Source organism: Falco peregrinus, chromosome 6 (genome assembly GCF_023634155.1).
Source record: "Falco peregrinus isolate bFalPer1 chromosome 6, bFalPer1.pri, whole genome shotgun sequence".
In the NCBI taxonomy this organism is placed as follows: domain Eukaryota; kingdom Metazoa; phylum Chordata; class Aves; order Falconiformes; family Falconidae; genus Falco; species Falco peregrinus.
In genome coordinates, this window is record NC_073726.1 from 87082761 (window position 1) to 87101334 (window position 18574).

Below are 18574 nucleotides of genomic sequence, written 5' to 3' on the forward strand. Positions count from 1 at the left end.
GGGCGGGGCGGCGGCGCTGGCGGGCGGGAGCCGCGTCCCGCGCCCCGCGGCGGCTGAGGGGCGGGCGGCGGGGAAGGGCGGCCATGGAGGAGCCGCTCTGCTGCTGCGAGTACGTGGACCGCAGGGGCGAGAGGAACCACCTGGCGGCGTGTTGCTGCGACTGCGAGGACCTGGACGAGGGCTGCGAGAGGTGAGGGCGCCGCCACCCCCGCGGGGCCGCCCGGGCGGGCCCCTGGCCTCGGCTGGCGGGAGGGAGGGACCCCGGGGCAGCGGCGCTGAGGGGAGGGCAGCGGGGGGTGCGGGCCGCCCTCGGGCAGCCGGGCGGGGGCCGGGGAAGGGCCGGGGAGCGCGGCTGCCCGCCCGGCCGCCCGCCAGCCGGTGCCTGCGCTTCCCCCCCAACAGGTGGCTGACGTGCCGGTCGCTGCCGCCGGGAGCTCTGGGGAGAATCGCCGACACGGTCGCGGACCGGGTGCGGGTCCCCTGGTTCGCAGGGGCCGTGAAGGTCAACGTCAGCCTCGTGCCGCCGCTGGTGCTGCTGCCCGTCTTCCTCCACATCGCCGCGCTGCACTTCCTGCTGGGGCTGGTCATCCTGACATCCCTGCCCGTGCTGGTGCTCTGGTATTACTACCTCACCCACAGGAGGAAGGAGCGGACTCTCTTCTTCTTGAGCCTGGGGCTCTTCTCCCTGGGCTACATGTACTACGTGTTTCTGCAGGAGGTGGTTCCCCGCGGCCGCGTGGGGTATGCCCAAGTGGTCGCTCTCACCTGTGGGGTAATTCTTATGCTTGCAGCTCTGTCTCGAGCCAAGAAGGACCCCGGGTACCTCCCCATCCCAGCAAGCAACGAGAAGGTGTCGCACCAGGGTTTGCCCAACAAGAGTGTTAGAGGGAGCTCCAACGGGCTCCATGGCGTCACCTCCTCAGGAGCCGCCAGCAGCCGTGCTGTGAATGGGGAAGCCAAAGGCTATTCCAGGCTGTCAGCTGAGGAACCAGAAGGTGTGAAGAAGGACTGGTGTGCTAAATGCCAGCTGGTCAGACCTGCCCGAGCAGGGCACTGCCGGCTCTGTGGCCGGTGCGTAAGGAGACTGGACCATCACTGTGTCTGGTAGGTTTTGCACTGCTGAATCTATACACGCTCTCTCTTTCAAGTTCTCTCCCTTTTTAAGTTAGATTCTTTTTTTTACAGTCCCTGTTGAATGGGGTTGCTGTTCTTATGTGCAAGACCTGGTGATGTCCTTTAAAACAGTAAATGTGCGTTTACTGTATTAAAGAACAATTTAAACAACTTTGTTTCTTGTAAGCGGGTTGACTTGATAGCTGATAACTTCTGCAGCGTACTTCAGAATTGCCTCTGGTTCTCTGCTGGTTTTCATTTGGGAGGGTTTTTTGGGCCTGTGGTTTTGAGTGGCTTTTTGTTTTATTTTTTAGGCTCAGTCTGTTGAGCACTAGCAGTCTTGCAGTTAAATTGCATTAGTGCTCTCCTGGGGCAAGGGAGCCTAAAGCTGCCTGTCTGCATGCAGTACTGGAGCCAAGCAGCAGCAGGGTATAGATATGTCTCAGCAAAGGATACCATACTTGTTAACAGTTTGAGGCAAACAGTCTACTACTGTTGCCCTACTGGTTTATTGACTTGTGCCTATAACCTTTCCATGAAAAAGCTATAAAGCTTCCTTGAATGTATTTCAAAGTTCTTAGCCTGTGTTGTATAGAAGCACCTTAGAAATTAGGTTCTCTTGACAGCTGGGGGAGGGAGCAGGAAAGAGAAGCCAGTTTCTTTTCTTTTTAAGCAAAGTATTCTCTTCTTTCCTTTTGGAGGATTAACAGCTGTGTAGGGGAGCAGAACCATCAAGCATTCATCCTTGCACTCTCCTTCTTCATGCTCACCTCTGTGTATGGAATTACGTTGACCCTGCACACCATCTGTAGGGGCCGAACTCCGTTTGTGGCATTGTTCTACTGCCCTGGGGCCTATTCTGACTACAGGTGAGAGATTTGTCTGGGAGAGAGCTGGGGTGGGAACAGGCTTGGTCAGGCAGCTTAGTTCCTGTTCATCATTCTGTGCTCTAGGCCAGTGGTGTTGGCTGTCAAATCTGACCAAAAAGTGCTCCTTAAGAAGCTCTGGAAAGCAGTGATGCATTACTGCTTTTGCCAAGGTGTGGAGCCTGAGACTCGGGGAGAGATCACCCTTTATTTGGAAGAAGTTGTTGGAGGAGCTGGGATTTGAAGTCCGTCTATTTTGTCCTATATAGATACGCCCTTAAATATGTTTGCCCCCAGGTGCAGGTAATGGTCTGAACAGTCTGGAATCTGTGCTGTCTCTTCCTCTCATCCCTCACTGTTTATCAAGGGACTGTCCCACTGAGTTACCCGCTTAGAACAGGCAGCGTTAATATCGGGCAGGGAGGGCGGTGAGGAGCATCAGGCGTGAGTTCAGAGACTAGCGCTACCACTGATGGGCAGAGTACACCAGCATGAGTGACTCTGCCCTCGTGATCTGTTGAGCGTGAACATCATTGTGTCCTTGAATAAGGACCCAGTACTTTTACAACAGAAAGAGTAAAGAGCTAGGTAGTGCAGTAGCAATGTGCAAGAGTAGCTCTGGTAGTGCTAAAAGCTCTCGTTAAGTAAGCCCTGAAGCTTTAATTTTGGGAAAGCCTTCAAGGATTATCTGATGAAAGCAGCAAAGTGAGATCACTGTGGCAGATGTAGACAGGGATTTGAAAGGATAGTGATTACCAGGGACAGTCATGCTAAAACAGCTGCTCCAAAACTAAATGGCTTCCTTCCCATCTTTTTCCCTGCTGCCAGCTCTGCTCTGTCGTTCACCTGTGTGTGGTACTGTGCCATTGTAACAGCTGGCATGGGATACATCCTCCTTATCCAGCTGTTGAACATCAGCTACAACGTGACTGAGAGGGAAGCTCGGCTGGCTCTGCGGGACAACACTGGGCGCAGGCTCCTGGGTGGGTTAGTGATAGACACTGGCCAGTATAACAGGGGTTTCCTATGCAACTGGGGCCATTTCTTGAGCCTGGGGTCTTCTCCTCCACAGCGCTCTGCTGAAGACATCGTGTGACACCTTTTTCTGTCGATGATGTTGACTGACTTTCTTTAGCAGGGGAACAGCCCCTTCCACTAGGACTCCCTCCTCCCACACACTTCCTTTGTGGTCGGTGTATGGGTTGCCTATCCCATCACTGACAACATCAGAGGCTTTCCCAGGCAGAGTGGTTCTTCGTGTGCTGGAAGCCAGCAATAGGATGCAGAAAGCAGTAAGCCATATGCACAGACCTGGAGAGGAGGAGCCTGCTGCTTTTTCCACTGTCGGAAGCTTTGTGCAGCTCAGCTCGGCAGGAAGAAGAGCACAAGGTTTTGAGAACTTGAGTTTTCATTAGGTGTGAACCCTGGCATCAAGAGGAACCCACTGCTGGACTTCAGAGTGAGCACTGGCTCCTGCAGAGGTTAAGGAATCCTTGGCTCGTACCTGCATGTGGCATTTCAGAGATGTCAGGAGGACAAACAGATAACAGATGGACCGCTGCAGAAGCCAGGCTCTTTGGCTAAAAGAGACCGTCTAGGCAGTCGCTGAACAGCTCCCTCCTCTCTGGTGCATTTTTAATTTTTATTTTTTCCTATCTTCTCTTCCATCCAGCTATATACATGCTTGTACTAAGTGCCTTTGTGAGCAACATTTCTGTAGGACTCTGTAAGTTCCCTTCACCTCTTAACCCATAAAGTTGTTATTCCATCCCCATCTGTCCGGCCGGGTGAGAAGACACTGTCATCTTCAATCTCATCGTTCTTTCTGCAGGCTGGGTCTGTGTTGGTTTGAAGGCTTGGCTCATCTCCCTCAGAGTGTTTCTGCTCAGATTATGGATTGTGACAGGAGACAGCAGGTAACTATAGCAAGTAAGGAGGAGACGTGTTGAAGCAACATGTAACAGCGGATGCTGAGGGGAAAACAAGAGTGCTGTCTGGTGTTACTGTAGCGTTATGGAAACTACCTTCCTCTCTCTGGCTATGGGAGAAGGGAGCCTGTGGGAGAGCAGACAGTTCTGCTAATAGCATTTTTGGTAGGTAGCATCTTGGTCTGTTGTGTTGCTAATAACGCAGTGATCCTGTCTCCTCTCAACCCAGTCACTGTGGAGCTGCCTTACTGTAGATCTGCTTTTTCAAGCTAGGAAGCCAAGGAACAGTTCAGCCTCTGCGTATGTAGGGAGAGGATGTGCTGGAGCCATCTGTTTCTTGTGGCAGATGACCTGAGCTGGCAGGTGAATGAATGTATTATGTGTTCTGCAAGGATGCCACTTGTTCCTCATCAGCCTGCAACTGTACTATTGCCTGGGCTTGAGCTTCAGCTGAAATACCAAGGTTTTGGTGATGATGGTTTCTGGTTTGTGTGCGTGGGGTCTTTTTTTTTTTTTTTTTTCCCCTCCTTTTTTTTCCCTTTTTGTTTTAAACCTTTTGTGTATGTTGTTGGCCCTTCAGTAATGTGAAAGGTCTAGCTGGAAAAGCCTGGGACCATGGCACAAGAGTTGGGCCTGAGATGCAGAAGCAGATGGAAGAGCCTTGTTGTAGCTACTGATGTTTTTAGATGTGTGCGCAGCATGCGCAGATCATAGCTGTGATGATCTGATGCCGCTTGTGTGGCAGGCAGCTGGGGGATGTTGGCTGAGTGATGCAAATGCACTGTGCGCTGCTGTGCATTATCTCTGAAGGATGGTGCCTGGTGCCAAAAGGTGAGAGGGTTGAGGGCGACTCTTGAGATCGCTGCCGTGACATCCTGATTATGTGTCCCTGTTTAAGGTGAAGAACCTGTCCCTCCTTGCACTGTTTGGTTTCCTCAAGTGGCACTTTCTATAACCAGCAGATAATTGAGGAGCAGCTGTACTTGGAATGTGGCTGTGCAGAAAGTTACTGAGTGTCCCTTATCTCCTCTTACCTCTCTTCATCCAGTGAGCAATCCTTTATATGGAGGCAAAGGGGACACCTCTCTTGCTTCCTGCCTCTAACCAAACACACCAAGATGTTTCTGGCTGCTTCCCTGGCCCTAGTGTGAAGAAAAAAGACACCCAGGCAGATTGTGCTATCTGTTCTTCTATGACCTGACAGTTTGGAGCTTGGAGCCTGACCCTAGGAGTTTGAATTCACAGAAAGACGTTGCCTCCACCTGAGTTGTCTGTAAATGTTTCTATGGCACATAGGCGTTCTGTGGTGCTTGCTGAGATGAACTGGAGCCTGGCAACCCTGGAGAGCAGGATGCTGTGGGCTAGCAGGTTTGTGATCTGCTCAGATCTCATCCCGCTGGCACTTGGGAAGATGAAGGCAGAATGACATCCTGGGCTAAACGAACCCCTGCAGCGGAGGTAGCCAACCCCTCTGTCCCTGTGAGCTACGTGGGCAGAAATCCTGCACCCGTGAGCTGGATAAGCTCTGGGAGTGTTCCCAGGCTTGAGGTAAGTGGTTTCTCAGCATCCTGCTACCCCTGGCTGGGGGAAGGCAGCGCAGAGCAGATCGCGGGTCATTTCCCTGGGATTGCCTGACCCTGTTGGGCTCAGTCTCCTACGGGCAGAGACTGGTCACTGCTTTGCAGCCTGTCAGCGTAGCCTTATCCCTTGTCTCTTGGTGAGCTCTGGCATGGGAGATGTCATCTGAACTGCTTATACGGAGACCCTCGGAGTGGTGGCCTCCCAGGCAGCGTGGGCTTTGGGGCATAGATTAGGAACAAAGGGTGCTGGACTAACATAACCGTTCGCTACCTTGGTCAAGCCCACTCCAGTATTGTGGGGGTGAAGTGCTAAAGTAAATTTTCTTTTTGCACTTGCTGCAGAGGGAACTGGAACCATTCAGGACATGAGAAGTGTTGTAAGGCTGGGTATTTTAGGAGGAGGCTGCAGTGCTGATTCCCCAGCCAACGGGAAGTTCACAGGGCTGTAAACTGCATAGCAGTGGTGACTTTTTTTCTTTAAGGACATGGCTCTTGTTTACCATTCTGGCGTCTTCCCCAGAGGACTTACCTTGTGAATGCCTTGGGAGATGGGAAGCATCAAGTAACAGGATATCTAAAAAGCATCTAAAAGGGTAGAGGAGTTGCGAGCTTCAGATACATACTTTGGAGCTTTCCTTTTAATAGCCCTAAGAATTAGCAAGAAGCCCTTGAAGGGTAACAGTCCCTTTTGTACTTGTAGCAAGGGCAGACTGTTGTGATCTCTTGTGCACTAAAGGGACAATTGCTTTTCCAAGTATTTTCTTGCCGAGATTGTTGCTGGCCACACTGGTAGAAAAACGTTAAAACCTGGGCATCGGGTCAGTCCTTGGGCTCGCTGTGTTAGCAGCTGCCTAGATCCTTGCTGCCTGGGTGTTGGAGCAGTGGGAGCAGCCTGCCTTTGACAGGTGACTTGTGGTTCATGTGTTGTGGCCTTAAGGTAAGGACCGGTGCTGGACCAGTGTCTCACCTGTAAAACCATGTGCAGGTACCTGGCAGTCTAGAAGATGGTAAACCAGTAAAACAGTACTCTGCTGGCCCTTGGGAAGTTTCTCCCTAAGAGAAGAGGACCTAGAGCTGGTCAGAAGCAGGGAAGGATTTTGGTAATAGCTAGCCTTGAGGTTTCTCCGCCCAGACTTGGAAATTAGCTTATCCTGCTTTAGCCGTGACCTTTTAAAAGGTATTTGTTGTTTCACAATTAGTGTGGACTTCTGCAGGGCAACTCTTAAAGGGCCAGGGTTCTGATGTTGCTGCTGTTGTAGTGATAAAGCCCCCCGTGTTCAAATGCCAGCACCCTACTGTTTGGTAACTGTAAGAACTGTGCACCATTAGAGACACCCTGTAAACGGTGGCTTGGCACTCTTTAACTGTGTCTTCTGACATTGTGCTTTTTTTGTAGGCAAGTCACAGGTCCCCACATCGACTGTTTCTCCATTTAACTTGTCCTCAAACGACAAAAGTCACTGGTGAGCCTGAGTTGGCGCTGCTTGTGACTCCTAATCGCGTTTCAGCCGTCATGCTATGATGGTGCTTTTTTTTTTTTTTCTTCAAAGTGTCTTAATGAAACCATTTGCTGTAAAATGTCTCCTGAAGATAAAATGGGTACTGCCTCACTGCCTAATGTCTTAATAATGTGCTTGGTTTTTTCCTTCTATATGAATGTATATTGCCTCATTAGGGCAGGAAGTGTGTGTGATTATGGATGTGTTTTCCTGTATTGCTTTCAGTGAAGAACTCTACAGTTTCCTAGGATTTTCTTCTGCTATCAGGATGTTTGTACAGCAAAAATCTTCCTGCAGACAGGTGAGGTTCTTTCTGAAATGTGGGAAGTCAGCCTCCCAAGATCTTGTCTTTATGGAACTTCTGTAATGATAATGTGAAGAATGATGGGCTCTGGAAGAACTGTCTGCCTTGGAGAATGGGTAGTTTGGGTTTGGGTTGTGGGTTTTTTTTCCACTCTAAGCTTTAGGAAAAAACTTTGTGAAACATATTTGTGAGCTTTGTTGAAAGGACTGGGGGGGGGGTGTGTGCGCGCGCGCATGTGTCCATTTTGCATCATATTCAGTGTTTCCAAATGGATGCAATTATGAATCAAAATAAATTATTAGAAATGATCTGTGGAGTGGCCTGTTGATTTATGACAACATGCTCAGCCAGGTCAAATGAACAAAAGCTGCCATCATCTCATGGCTGTTTATCTGTGAGCTGAACTTGGGAATAAGGGAGCAACAGGCTACGGAAAAGCTAGGAAACAAGTGCTCTTCCAGTTCAGCAAGAGTTAATTTTTGGGTTTGTTAGTTCTCGATAGCCTGGAAACTAGGGATGTTCCCCCACAGTGGGGATCTGAACCAGGATCTTGCATCCCATGAGCAATCAATCCGTTATGAGTGGCATCAGGCTCCCAGCCTGTTGTCCAGTGTCTGGCTTGCCCTCCTACACTTGCCCACACAATAGATCCAGAACCCCTAAAAGGAACAGTCTCTTAATTTAAACCCTCTTCTAAGCCATGTTTGGAAATGATGTGGATATTCTCTGTGCAGTGGGAAAAGATGTAGCCTTTGATTCTGTTGGTATATTGGGACATCTGCTGAAAGGCAAGATGACTTTCAATGAGTAGAATCACAGGTGCCTTTTGTTCCCAGAGCTCTGCTTTGATTTGCCTGGGTGGTACTTGCGCCTGCTGTTCAGCTGTTTCTCTTTGAGGATTACTTTGCACTCGCTGACAACGAGGACCTTGCGGTAGCAGTGAGCCGGGCTTGTAGTTAGGTGAGAGCGGTGTGTGCAGAAAACGTGTCAAGACTTCTCACACCCCAGCAGCCACCAGCTTCGTTAACTCCAGTGCTGATGACAGGGTCACGTGAGACTACTGCCTCTCCCCAGCTCTTATTTTTTTTTCCCCCCTTGCGGCTTGCCATGTCCCCCCGCACAGCAGGAGCATGCCTGGAGTGGCAGCTGGTGCTGGGGAAGGCCAAGGTGTGCTACTGCGGCCGGTGTCCGTAACAGGCCGGCCAAGATGCGAGCTGTGGATCAGCCTGCAGTGGTGCGTGGACCCGTCCCAGGCTAACTGCAGTCCCCAGCTACAGTCTCGTTTGCCTGGGAGGAGGCAGAGGGAATGGTTTAGTGCTTCAGGCAGTGTTTCAAGTCCAGTTTGAGCTGGGCCTTGGAGGCTTTGAAGGACTGGTGTACAGATTCACCGAGGAGAAGATGTTCCTGGTTGAGGTCTTTCGGAAAGCATGCAGGAACTCTGGAGGGCAGGTGTCTGCGGGGGGTGGAGTGGAGGGGGAAGGGGAGTTTGCAGTCACTTCTGCGTTTGCTGTTGCACCGAAGTGAAAATCCTCTCTCCCTCCCTGTGCAGGAGAAGGAAAGTCTGGCTGTGCAGCCACCTCCCTCTCTTGCTAAGAAAAGCAAGGAGCTGACAGGCAGGAGCGTGCCTGAGCTGTGAGAGTGTGGGCTGATGACCAGCATTAAGGCATTGACATCTGTGTCTAACCAAGCACCGGAGCAGGAGGGATGCTTTGGCACAGCTGCAGGCTGAAGCTGTTTCCTTGGTCTAACAAGCTTTTCTGTATGTCACCCTCCTGCTGGGAAATGTTTGCTGGAGCTTTAATTTGCAAAACACTATCATCATGCCAGGGATTTTAGGGGTGTCCTGTGCAGTCTCTCGGCAGCAGCATCAGGCACAGCCTTGCTTCTGCCAAGGAGGCAGGAGTTGTTTCAGCCAGGTGTGGACTGAATGGGGAAGTCGAGGGGCTTCTCCTCTCCCCTTTGATTCAGACCACGTTCAGCGTGCATGCGCCTGATCCCTCAACGTCATCCCTGTCCTTCAGCTGGATCCAGCTGAGGCTTCAGCTCTGTGCTAGCGCTGCGTTAGCAGTAGGCAAGGGCAAAGGGGTGCCAAAGCACAGGTCCTCCTGGATCTTCTGGCTTCTTGCTGCTGGAATGTCCAACCAAACGGTGTCTTACCTGGAGAATCAGTTTTTCAAGGCTACTAAGAATAGAAGAAAACCCTTGAAGGTGAGAGTTTTGGAATCAAAGGCCGGTTTCTAAAGCAAGCGTTGACAGTACTTCGAGTTCTTTGGGGGGGATTTATAATCCACATAAGCAGTATTATTTTCACGGATGGTGAGTGGGAGCTGTGAGCCTCGACAACAAAATGTGCAACTGTGGCATTGCTGGGAAAGAATCTGCAGTTCAGTAAACGGGATACTCCCCTGAGTAGCCAGTGGTTTGGGGCACCCCTTCAGCTGTGAGGTGCAGATCCAACACCTGCTCAGCCTGTTGCTGGGGTCAAGACCAGGCTGCACGTGGGTGCACCCACTCTGCTGCTCTGTATTCCTGCTACTGTCCTTACAGCTGCAGCATGTCCTGTCTCCGGCTGGCTGTAACGCTTCCTTCTCTCTAGCTGAGAAAGGATATGCCCTCACCTCTCATCCTCTGGGTTGCTGCCCTCCTTATGCCGTGAATCCAGATGGATGGTGGGCTGGAGACTTTCCCTGCTGTTTGTTGCCAAGCCTGGGTAAGGAGGAAGTCAGCTTGGGAAAAGGCCACCAGTACTTGGGGAGCGTAAGAGCTGATTCGGAGGTGTTCCAGGAGCTCGTTAGGCACTACGTGGGAGAGGCTTCCAAAGGGAGAGAGTGCGCTAAGAGAAACTGGGTTGCTGCTGGTAGCACCCAGCGTGGTTGCTGGCTGCCCCTGGGTTGCCGCTGGTAGCACCAAGTGTGGCTGCTGGCTGGCCTGGGGTGTCAGGTTGGTAGCTCAGCCCCCAGCCCCGCTCCTCCCTGCCTCTTTGGCTCAGTCCTCTGCAAATGATGCCACCCTTCTGCAGTGCCGGTTCTTTCCTGCAAGGCAAGTTATTCGGCCCTCTCAGCTTATCGCTTCCTCTCACAATCTGCTTTTTAATGCAGCCAGATGGTCTGTGCTCGCCCACACTCCACGCAGGCACCTTCAGCTCCCTGCACTGGGATAATGCGCTCATCTGACCTGCTGGTGCTCAGGTCTGTAAGCAGCCTTTGGGAGACGTAAACATCCATGGGTTGTAGAGGATGGCAGTGGGGGGTCACCTGGGAGTGACAGTTGTCTTCAGATCTGTGCCGAGAGTCTCGCCTGGCTTTTCTGGGCAGAGGGGCTCTCCGACTGCACCCCCGTGAGCTCTCTGCATGGACAGATTCCCAATGCTAAAGTTCTGGAGCCTGCTGCTGTGCTTCGGCACCTTGACCTGCCCTGTACCACTTCACCTGCAGCGCTTGGTGCCAGTCTGGGCCCCTGACGCTGGACTTCTGTCTAGTGCCACCCAGACAGCCTCTGACACAATTAGCACCACCAGCTCAGTTGTGTTCATTTCAGATTCGGGTTTATTGGAAACTTTCCGTGCATATACAGGTTTTAAAAATTACCTGATGCAACAGATAACAGTAAACTGTTTTCTTGGCATTACCCAAGTGCTCCCTGTACTGCCAAATGCTTTTGGAGAGAACTTTGCCTGTCTTGTTGTGAGGGGGAAGTCATTCCAGATTCCTGCCTTATGCTGTTGCTAAGACAAGACATGCCGTACCTTAACGGCATTCCCCTGTCTGCACTGTGCTGCAGGTTAAGTTTGAACAGTGATAGGAAACTTTCATTTTAATCATGTCAGCTTTAGCTTATGTAAAAAAACAGCCTGCCTTTTTCTTGGATTTTTAGGGTGTTTTGAAGTGCTGGATCAAGCAAAAAGGCCCAGATAGACTTGCACAATACATCCTTTAATACTACAGTTAAACAGCTTAGAAAATGTTTAAATGACAAGAAGATAGAGGTTTATAAACTTGGAATTGCTGCTTGCCACCAGAATCAAAGCGCAGTGCTTGTGAGCTGGCCAGTGCTGTGAACTAGGCAGTCCCTTGAAAAAGAATCCAGGTTTTAGGTTGTTCATACACGATGCTGTGATCTGGATTGTTAGCAAATATGATCTGCATAAATAGCTCTTCCCTCTCCTCCTCCCATCCAAACTCTCCTGGCACAGTTAGCTAGAACCTGTTCTCTGGGTGGCCAAGTTCACAGTAGTGGTTAGGGGTCAGCTGACAGTCGGGTCTGTTTGCTCTCTGATCAGGCTGTCACCCTACAGAGTGCTGGCAACAGAAAAGCACCAGGTGACTGCTTAAGGAAAAACAGGTGCAGTTCAGTCCTGTGCTTCCTGTGATGGAGGAGGATTTGTGTCAGTGCTGCAGCTCTGCGTGTGGAAACGGTCTTGGCCCGAAACACGCTCTGTGCTAGGGTTTGGTTACCTAGGCCGTGCTGCCACCAGCCAAGACACTCGTACGGAGACTTCACACGAGGAGGACCTTGTGGGGAATAACCCCCTGGAGTGCAAAACAAAACCATCAGAGAAGTTTTCATATATGCTTTGTTTACGACAGCAGCGACCCCAGGGAGCTTCCTTTGGCTGTGAGACCGTTTGCACTGGACAGGACTTCCCCTTGGATTTGTTTCAGTCAGCAGGAAGACAGCACTGAACAGCATCAGTCTTTCTGTCCCCTTTCCCAGTCTCCTTTGACTCTCTTCTGTCACGTTCGGAAGTTGGGGAGAATTTCAGCTACTCTCCTGCGGAGCTGGTTTCTCCTTTCCTCCCTCTCTCTTTCCTTTTTCATCAGTAATGGGTACTGCCTCCACGCCTTGAACGCATTCAGTGTGAGTCTCCTTAAAAAACATTGGGGACAGAAGGAACAAAGTGACGTGTACATAACAACAGGTAATCAAAAGATTAGTTCCATTTGAGGGGGGAACTCCTCTATAACAGCTGCGGGATTTGTCCTTTCTGCTGCTAGTCTGGGCTGTGACATGTTAAATATCTACATGCAGATCACTCCATTAATATGTCAATCACGCGAGGGAAAAATAACACATTGCCCTTCTCTATTCCTCTCCCTCCAGAATTTTGCTCCTCCCCCTGACAGGATTCATTAGCTGGTGTTTGCTTAGCACTCTGAAGATGAAAGATGTTTCTTGAAGAATAAACAGAGTCTCTGAAAGCAGTTTCTTCAGGAAAAATGCAGGGTCCTTTGGTCCTGACCAACTGCTTGTGAGCGCAGGCAGCTGGGCTCTTAATTCTTACCTGATTTTAATCACCCCACCAAAGGTGCCTTGCCTTGGGTTCCCATAGGGGCCATAGGGAGCAACGGTCCTGTCTAAAGAATAGTTTGCTGTGCCAAGGTCTGAACTGCCCTTGGCCAGTCGCTGGGGGAAGAGAGAATGAGGAATGACAGGTGATTATGCTCCTAATATGAGACCATACATAGAATGAATCTAGTCTCTTTCTGGGTCTGAATTTTCCCTGGTTCCTTCAGTTTGATGGCTTGTTGGGTTAAACTGTGCTCTGTTCTGATCTTACTGACACAGCAAGCTAGAACAGGTTTGCTCTACCATGCAAGAGGTGAATTTAATTTAATTATTCCTCCGAGGTGCTGCAGATCCTGTTCGGGCTATGCACAGGCGCAGCCTATTCGTGACTCCATGCAGCTGGCATGCTTTCATGATGAGGTACGTCAACACGCTTCTGTTTTCTGCTGAACTTTGACAATAGTTTTTTTTCTTCCTGTTACAATGCATGGCTAATGCAGTTACGGGACAGGAAGTGAACTGGCTGCATCCAGCTCCAGTCATGATGGGCTGAACTGTCTCCTGCAGTTCTCACTGTCAAGCCAGGTTGACAATGGCATAAAGGGAGAGCTTCCTTAAGCAGAGTTTCTAGTTGATCACCTTTGGATTTGTGAACTAAATCATCTGCTGTGGACAAAGCAGTACAATGTAATTCCTGCACAATCATTTGGCTTGCTATAATTGTACTTAAAAGGTTTTCCTCAGGCAGCTTTAGCAGAAGCCTGGCTGGATCTGCTAATCAGCTTAGAAAGTTTCAGCTACTTACCTGCTTTCACTGTATTCTCTTTCAGCAGGTTTGAAAGTCCTGCGAAAGTTACTACTGCGTTTCATTTTCCAGGCTACATGGAAAATTCTTACCAGAAACCTCTGCTGATGTTGTCTGTGCATATCACAGAAACAAAATACCAGCAGTAAAGAACCTGTTTCACATGTTCTCGGGGAGCTCACAATTGATCTGTCAAAATTGGTCTCTAAAATAATAATCTGTAAGTTATATGAAACCTAAGTAAAAAGAACTGCTGGCAAGGGAGCGCACTTACTTGTTACTGTGTTCGGTAGCAATCTTTAGCTTCTCCCATAAGGTACATTTTTCTTCCATGATCAGATCAAACCATGCCCAGAAGTACTTCCTCATGAGGCAGGCTGCATGGAGGGCACTCGCTCTCTCCTCCAGACTGGAGAGATAATCCTTGTACTAAGGAAGAAGGACAGAGAAAGAGGAGAAAAATGGTTTCTTCCTCCCAACCCCCAGCCCAATAAACCAGAAACAGAGCAGCGCTGAGACTGTAGCAGTGAAGGGTAATGGGGACAGGAGTGGAGGAAAATCAGCAGGGAGCAGGGTGAGAGTGCAAAGGTGGAGGAGGAGGATGGAAAGCGGTGAGCTGAAAGGTCTCTGAAGAAGGGAAAGATGTTGCTGGAATGGGGACAGTGCAACTCAGCCAAGGCTGGGCTGCAAGCGTATGAAGCGGCACTCCAGTGAGGGGGAAGTGTGGCAGCAGTAGCTTGCTTGGTATCGTTTCTCTGCTGTGGTGCAGGCAAACCTTTAGCCAGTTCCTGAAGCCCCGTCGCAGCAGCATGCAGGAATAGAAGTCCTCAGCCTGAGCCGCTTTCTCTGTGAGGCTCCTCTGGGTGTCCTGGAGCCAAGACACCAGGCATTTCCTCTGCAGGCCCAAGCAGTGGTGCCTTTGTGCCGTCTGAGTAAAGACAGCAGAGACAGCAGCTAGTGACTGCAACTAGTGATTACATAAACATAAAGCTACAGGAAACCGGGTATGCGAGAAAATCACCTCAGCTTTTTGGGCCCCTCAAAATGCAGATCTCTGACAGCTTGAATAACTTACAGGATAGGTTCCCCCAAGGAGGGATCAGCATAAGGAACAAGACAAGTTTCTATCAGGCTACTGCTGTGTCACTTCCAGAGAACAGCCTTTTGAATTAATTAGATGCTCAGTTTAACCTGTTGTGAATGAAGCAGACGCACGGCCCGTAACGGTTTAGTCCAGCCCCGTCCATAACGCTGGCCAGCAGGGTGGACTTTCGGAGCAGCTGCTATCCCTCTACTCCCTCCCAGCCGGAGGCCTATGTGCATTTGCTCGAGTGCTGTAAGTAGCTGCAGTTCCAGTGACTTAAATGGAAGTTTGCCAGCTTAGCCTTGGGCTCTGGCTGAATCTTCAGGATACGGCAAGTGGTATTAGTCCACCCCTGACAAGGCATGCCAGCTCAGTCATGTACAAAAATGTTTTCATTAGCAATATTTACGTGTCAAGGTCTCAGAAGCTACCGCTTGCTATTCTGTGCTGAAGATATGGCCAGGCTAGAGCAGATCACTGGATTACCACCTGTGGGTGTCCTACATCTAGCAGCAGCCAACGCTGCACCAGCAGCAACTCCAGAGAGAGGGAAAACCCTAGCGATACGCTGGGGTTAACTGCCAGAACTACAGTGGCTTGGCAGCATCTTACTGATTGGCTTTGCTGTGGAGCAAGAGAACAGGCTCACGTCATATAACTTCAATTTATTTTTTTGGCTGTATCATACTAAACTAACTCCCACTGTGTTATTGGCATCAAATCACGTGGCAGTACTGCAGACAAGTGGAGGCTAATAAAAGATGACTTCTCATTAGATTGAAATTCGTTCCTTTCTCTGTCCTTTTGGTTCCTGTTTAATCAGCTACAAATAAGGATGACAACTCTGTGGCTTTTTGATGACCTTTCATGATTATTGTCAGATGGGCTGATTTAAAGAGCTAATACAGGTCAGGATGTGCAGGGAGATTTTTTGCTTTTCCATCTCTACCTTGCTTAAGAGCCTATTAAGGCTTCTGCTAAGTGCTGCATCCATGCTTTTTCCCTTCCTCCCATGGCACCAGTCCTTTCCTCTCCTCAGCACTTACCACCAGGTTTTCCTTGGCTCGCTCCCTCAACCTTTTCCATGGCACCATTCCCAGTTTTCTGAGCAGGACCTTCTCATAGTGATCTCTGGCCTTTTTCTGGAGCTGCTGCTCTTCCTCCAGCATCCTCTGCTTCTCCAGCTCTTTCTACAATACAAAGAGCAGTAGTTTTGATTCACTCTGGGTAAAAAGGATGTTAAGCAATACCAATGGATTATCACACTGGAGCTGGAGGTCCTGACCTGACAGGAAATGGGGATCTGCATCTTTAGCAGTGCAGACCAGACATGACCCTGTGTACTAGAACCTGTGGTAGAAAGCGGAGCAAATGGTCTTGAAAATTCTCCTGGAAGATGATGGTATTTCTGGACATTTCCTTGGGCCATGTATGAGCACGTGGCCTTCCCTCAGCACCGCAGTTTGGTGTTACTGTAGCAGATACATAGTCTGTGGCTACCACCAGTGCTGACACAGCAGGAACCTCCTCTTCATGGGGCTTCATCATGTGGGGAGGGCAGCTTTCTATGTTTATAAAACTGGACTGAAAACATGTCCAGAAATGATTCTGAGTTTACACATGGACCCTACCTCTTAGTCTAGCCTAAATAGTGGGTGTTATGTAACTGTTCAATATTACTTTTGGCTGAGACTCGGGGATGAAGGTCAAACATCCTAAAACGCTCAGTCCAAGTAGAGCAGTAGTTGTAGGTCAAATTCCTGTAGGATTTCAAGTGCGCTATTTGGGTTATCAGGACAGCTCATTTCCAAGTAACAATAATGAAGTGGGACTGTTCTTAGGCTAGCTCCTAGGAGAGGAAGCTTCTATCGTTCAGGTGGAATGTTGCCCCCAATCTAACTGTCAGGCTTGTTTACTTTTAAATTGTGTGTTTGTGACTGGTATCATTGTGTATACTGGAGGGGGGATACAAGTGGAAGGAGCAGTCTGAAAGCAGGCTGAGCATGCTGCCAGTGGGGGGGGGCTTATGTGGCTGTACCTCAGCAGTGAAGGCCCACCAGCTGGGCCCTCTAGTCCTGCTGATGAGACAGATAATATATACTTCATAACACGTTCAGTCCACGGCTCTTCCTCTAATATTGCCAAAAAGGGGGCAGGTGGTGAGTGGATATAGCGGCTCTGCTCTGCTAATGAAGACCTTCAGCTCACATTGGTCTGAGTGAGTGCTAGCGGGTAACGGCTCCGCTTCCCTATCCCTGCTAAAGGGGGGGAAACAGGTGAGGTGTTTGGTCACCAGCTTCTGCTGCCTTCTCTCCTCCCGTCGTTTTTCCTGCTGAGCTTTCTTTTCCTCGGCCTCTTTCCTCTGTCGTGCTTCCTCTTCAGCCTTCAGCTGGGCCTTGAAATGGAGAAAATGGAGAAAGGTAAAATTTAATTTGGTGCAAGTGACCTTTTCAGAGAACACAGACCTCTAAGCTTTCCCAGTATTCCTCTAGTATGGACCAGCACCTGAAGCTTCAGAAGGAAACAGACTTTGTCACATACTAGACATGATCTGTGTTGGACAGTGAACCGTGGAAGGGAGAGGAAGAAGGGACTGTTCTTTCTATTACATCTATCTGTCTATCTGTCTTTGCCCTAACTTACAGTATTTGCCCACTCCTCCTCTAAAAAAATTAAGCCATACACCAAGTTATTCATCAATAACCTGATAGCTGAAGTCAGTTCTGAAGCCCTGGGCTCTGCTCTGAAGTTTTACTTCTCCATGCAGAGCAGCATTACAGGTACCCAAACATTTCTTTCTCCAAACACTGAAGGTACTTCGGTACTGGCCATACTTGGCAAAATATACTTCTCTGAATGTTTATCTACTCCCCTTGCAAACCCCACTCTATTTTCATTTCACAAAGCTTTCACTCTCAATGTATGTATCAAAGGCCTAAAACCCACAGGAACCATAATGCATGATTATTATGACTGTGCTTCCTGATTTCTACAACTGTGGCAACTGCAGGTGAGGAAAACTAACCTGGTGCTTGTCTGTCCACTCTGTGGTTAGCGTTCTCTAGAGCTCATTTCAGCCTCCTGTGTATGTGAGTGCACCTCTCTTGCTTGCAGAAGGAAGAAATGCTGGTTGTTTTAGGACCCCCAGTTCTGAGCTTTCTAACCTAATACAATTTACTATCCATGTTTTCAGTAACAGCTTAATGCCCTGAAGCTAAGGCGGCTCCTCTGTTAGATGTGTGTCACAGAATTTGGGTATTAACTATGCAAACATTGTCAGTATCTTCTCTCTTCAGCAGAGATTTGCTAGAAAGATGCAGGATTTTGACTGGGTGAGACTGCATGTCCTTGAACTGCACATGACCAGACAGGAAAGGCAGGGGAAGGGAAATCACCGTTGGCAGGTCCAGTCAAGTGGATGTCTGCAAGCACTTCCATCCTTCCCATCCTTGGCAAAGACAAGTTACGGGGTAGGTGTTAAAAAAGTATTGGGAGTAAGGGAGGCTGCTTCCAGAATTGCAGCTGCATTAACATGAAGTGTCTGCCTGAGATATGGCACAGCTAGTGCTGTCACCATATGCAAATGCAGTATTAACTACTCCTTTTGATGTGTGCTGGACATCTGCTTTCTCACAAGCTATAAAACTCCCGTTTTATATAAAGGGCCTTTTCTTGGTCTCTAACTTTGGGGTTAAAACAGCGTTTCTTGTAACTGGAATGGTGTGAAAGAGATATTACACTTTCCATTTCCCTTACCAATTTTGCCTCTTCTCTTTGTTGCTTGGCTTCTTCTAGTTTCCTCCTCCGTTCTGCCCGCTGAGTTGCTCTCTCCTCCATAGCTATAGAAACAGAGGATGTAAGGCTTAGTGGAAACGAGCTATAGGATAATGGCAGAAGTTGGGTGAACAAGGATGACCACTTCACTCTACTGCCAGGCCCCTGTTGACCTGCAGTGGCCAGACAAAGGGACTTGCTTTCTGCTGCTTCTTACGGCTGGCAGCGTCATGAACAAGGAACCCACAAACATTTAAGAGATGACTCAGGACTACCCAATTAGATTCACTCTACCCTCCTTGGCTGACAGTCACAGCCATGAGGCTGTTATGAAA

General features: G+C 49.4%; 2 protein-coding genes across 13 annotated transcripts in view; one reads left to right on the forward strand and one right to left on the reverse strand.

The window, feature by feature from the left end:
• On the forward strand, nucleotides 1-13649 carry ZDHHC23 (zinc finger DHHC-type palmitoyltransferase 23). 9 transcript variants are annotated; one of them, XR_008747656.1, is made up of 6 exons: nucleotides 4-190; nucleotides 403-1104; nucleotides 1815-1982; nucleotides 2808-3705; nucleotides 3811-3895; nucleotides 4956-7598. XR_008747656.1 is itself a non-coding variant. In XM_055807110.1 (5 exons), exons 1-5 carry the CDS (start codon nucleotides 84-86, stop codon nucleotides 13413-13415), a joined length of 1056 nt encoding a protein of 351 aa, XP_055663085.1. In that variant the 5' UTR covers nucleotides 2-83; the 3' UTR covers nucleotides 13416-13649. The 9 variants fall into 9 exon arrangements, 6 of the variants coding, with proteins under 6 accessions (XP_055663083.1, XP_055663085.1, XP_055663084.1 ...); XM_055807110.1 differs by lacking the exons at nucleotides 2808-3705; nucleotides 3811-3895; nucleotides 4956-7598 and adding exons at nucleotides 12927-12996; nucleotides 13407-13649 and having other exon boundaries at nucleotides 2-190; XM_055807109.1 differs by lacking the exons at nucleotides 2808-3705; nucleotides 3811-3895; nucleotides 4956-7598 and adding exons at nucleotides 12927-12996; nucleotides 13454-13649 and having other exon boundaries at nucleotides 2-190.
• CCDC191 (coiled-coil domain containing 191) overlaps nucleotides 10819-18574 on the reverse strand; it is a 21415-nt gene continuing 13659 nt past the window's right edge. For all 4 annotated transcript variants that reach the window (XM_055807098.1, XM_055807095.1, XM_055807094.1 and 1 more), the window contains 6 exons: nucleotides 18222-18304; nucleotides 16759-16860; nucleotides 15512-15655; nucleotides 14157-14309; nucleotides 13656-13810; nucleotides 10819-12156 (listed from right to left, as the gene is read on the reverse strand). In XM_055807098.1, the coding sequence (XP_055663073.1) occupies nucleotides 12024-12156; nucleotides 13656-13810; nucleotides 14157-14309; nucleotides 15512-15655; nucleotides 16759-16860; nucleotides 18222-18304 (770 nt within the window). In that variant the 3' untranslated portion in view covers nucleotides 10819-12023. The remainder of the gene's footprint in view (nucleotides 12157-13655; nucleotides 13811-14156; nucleotides 14310-15511; nucleotides 15656-16758; nucleotides 16861-18221; nucleotides 18305-18574) is intronic.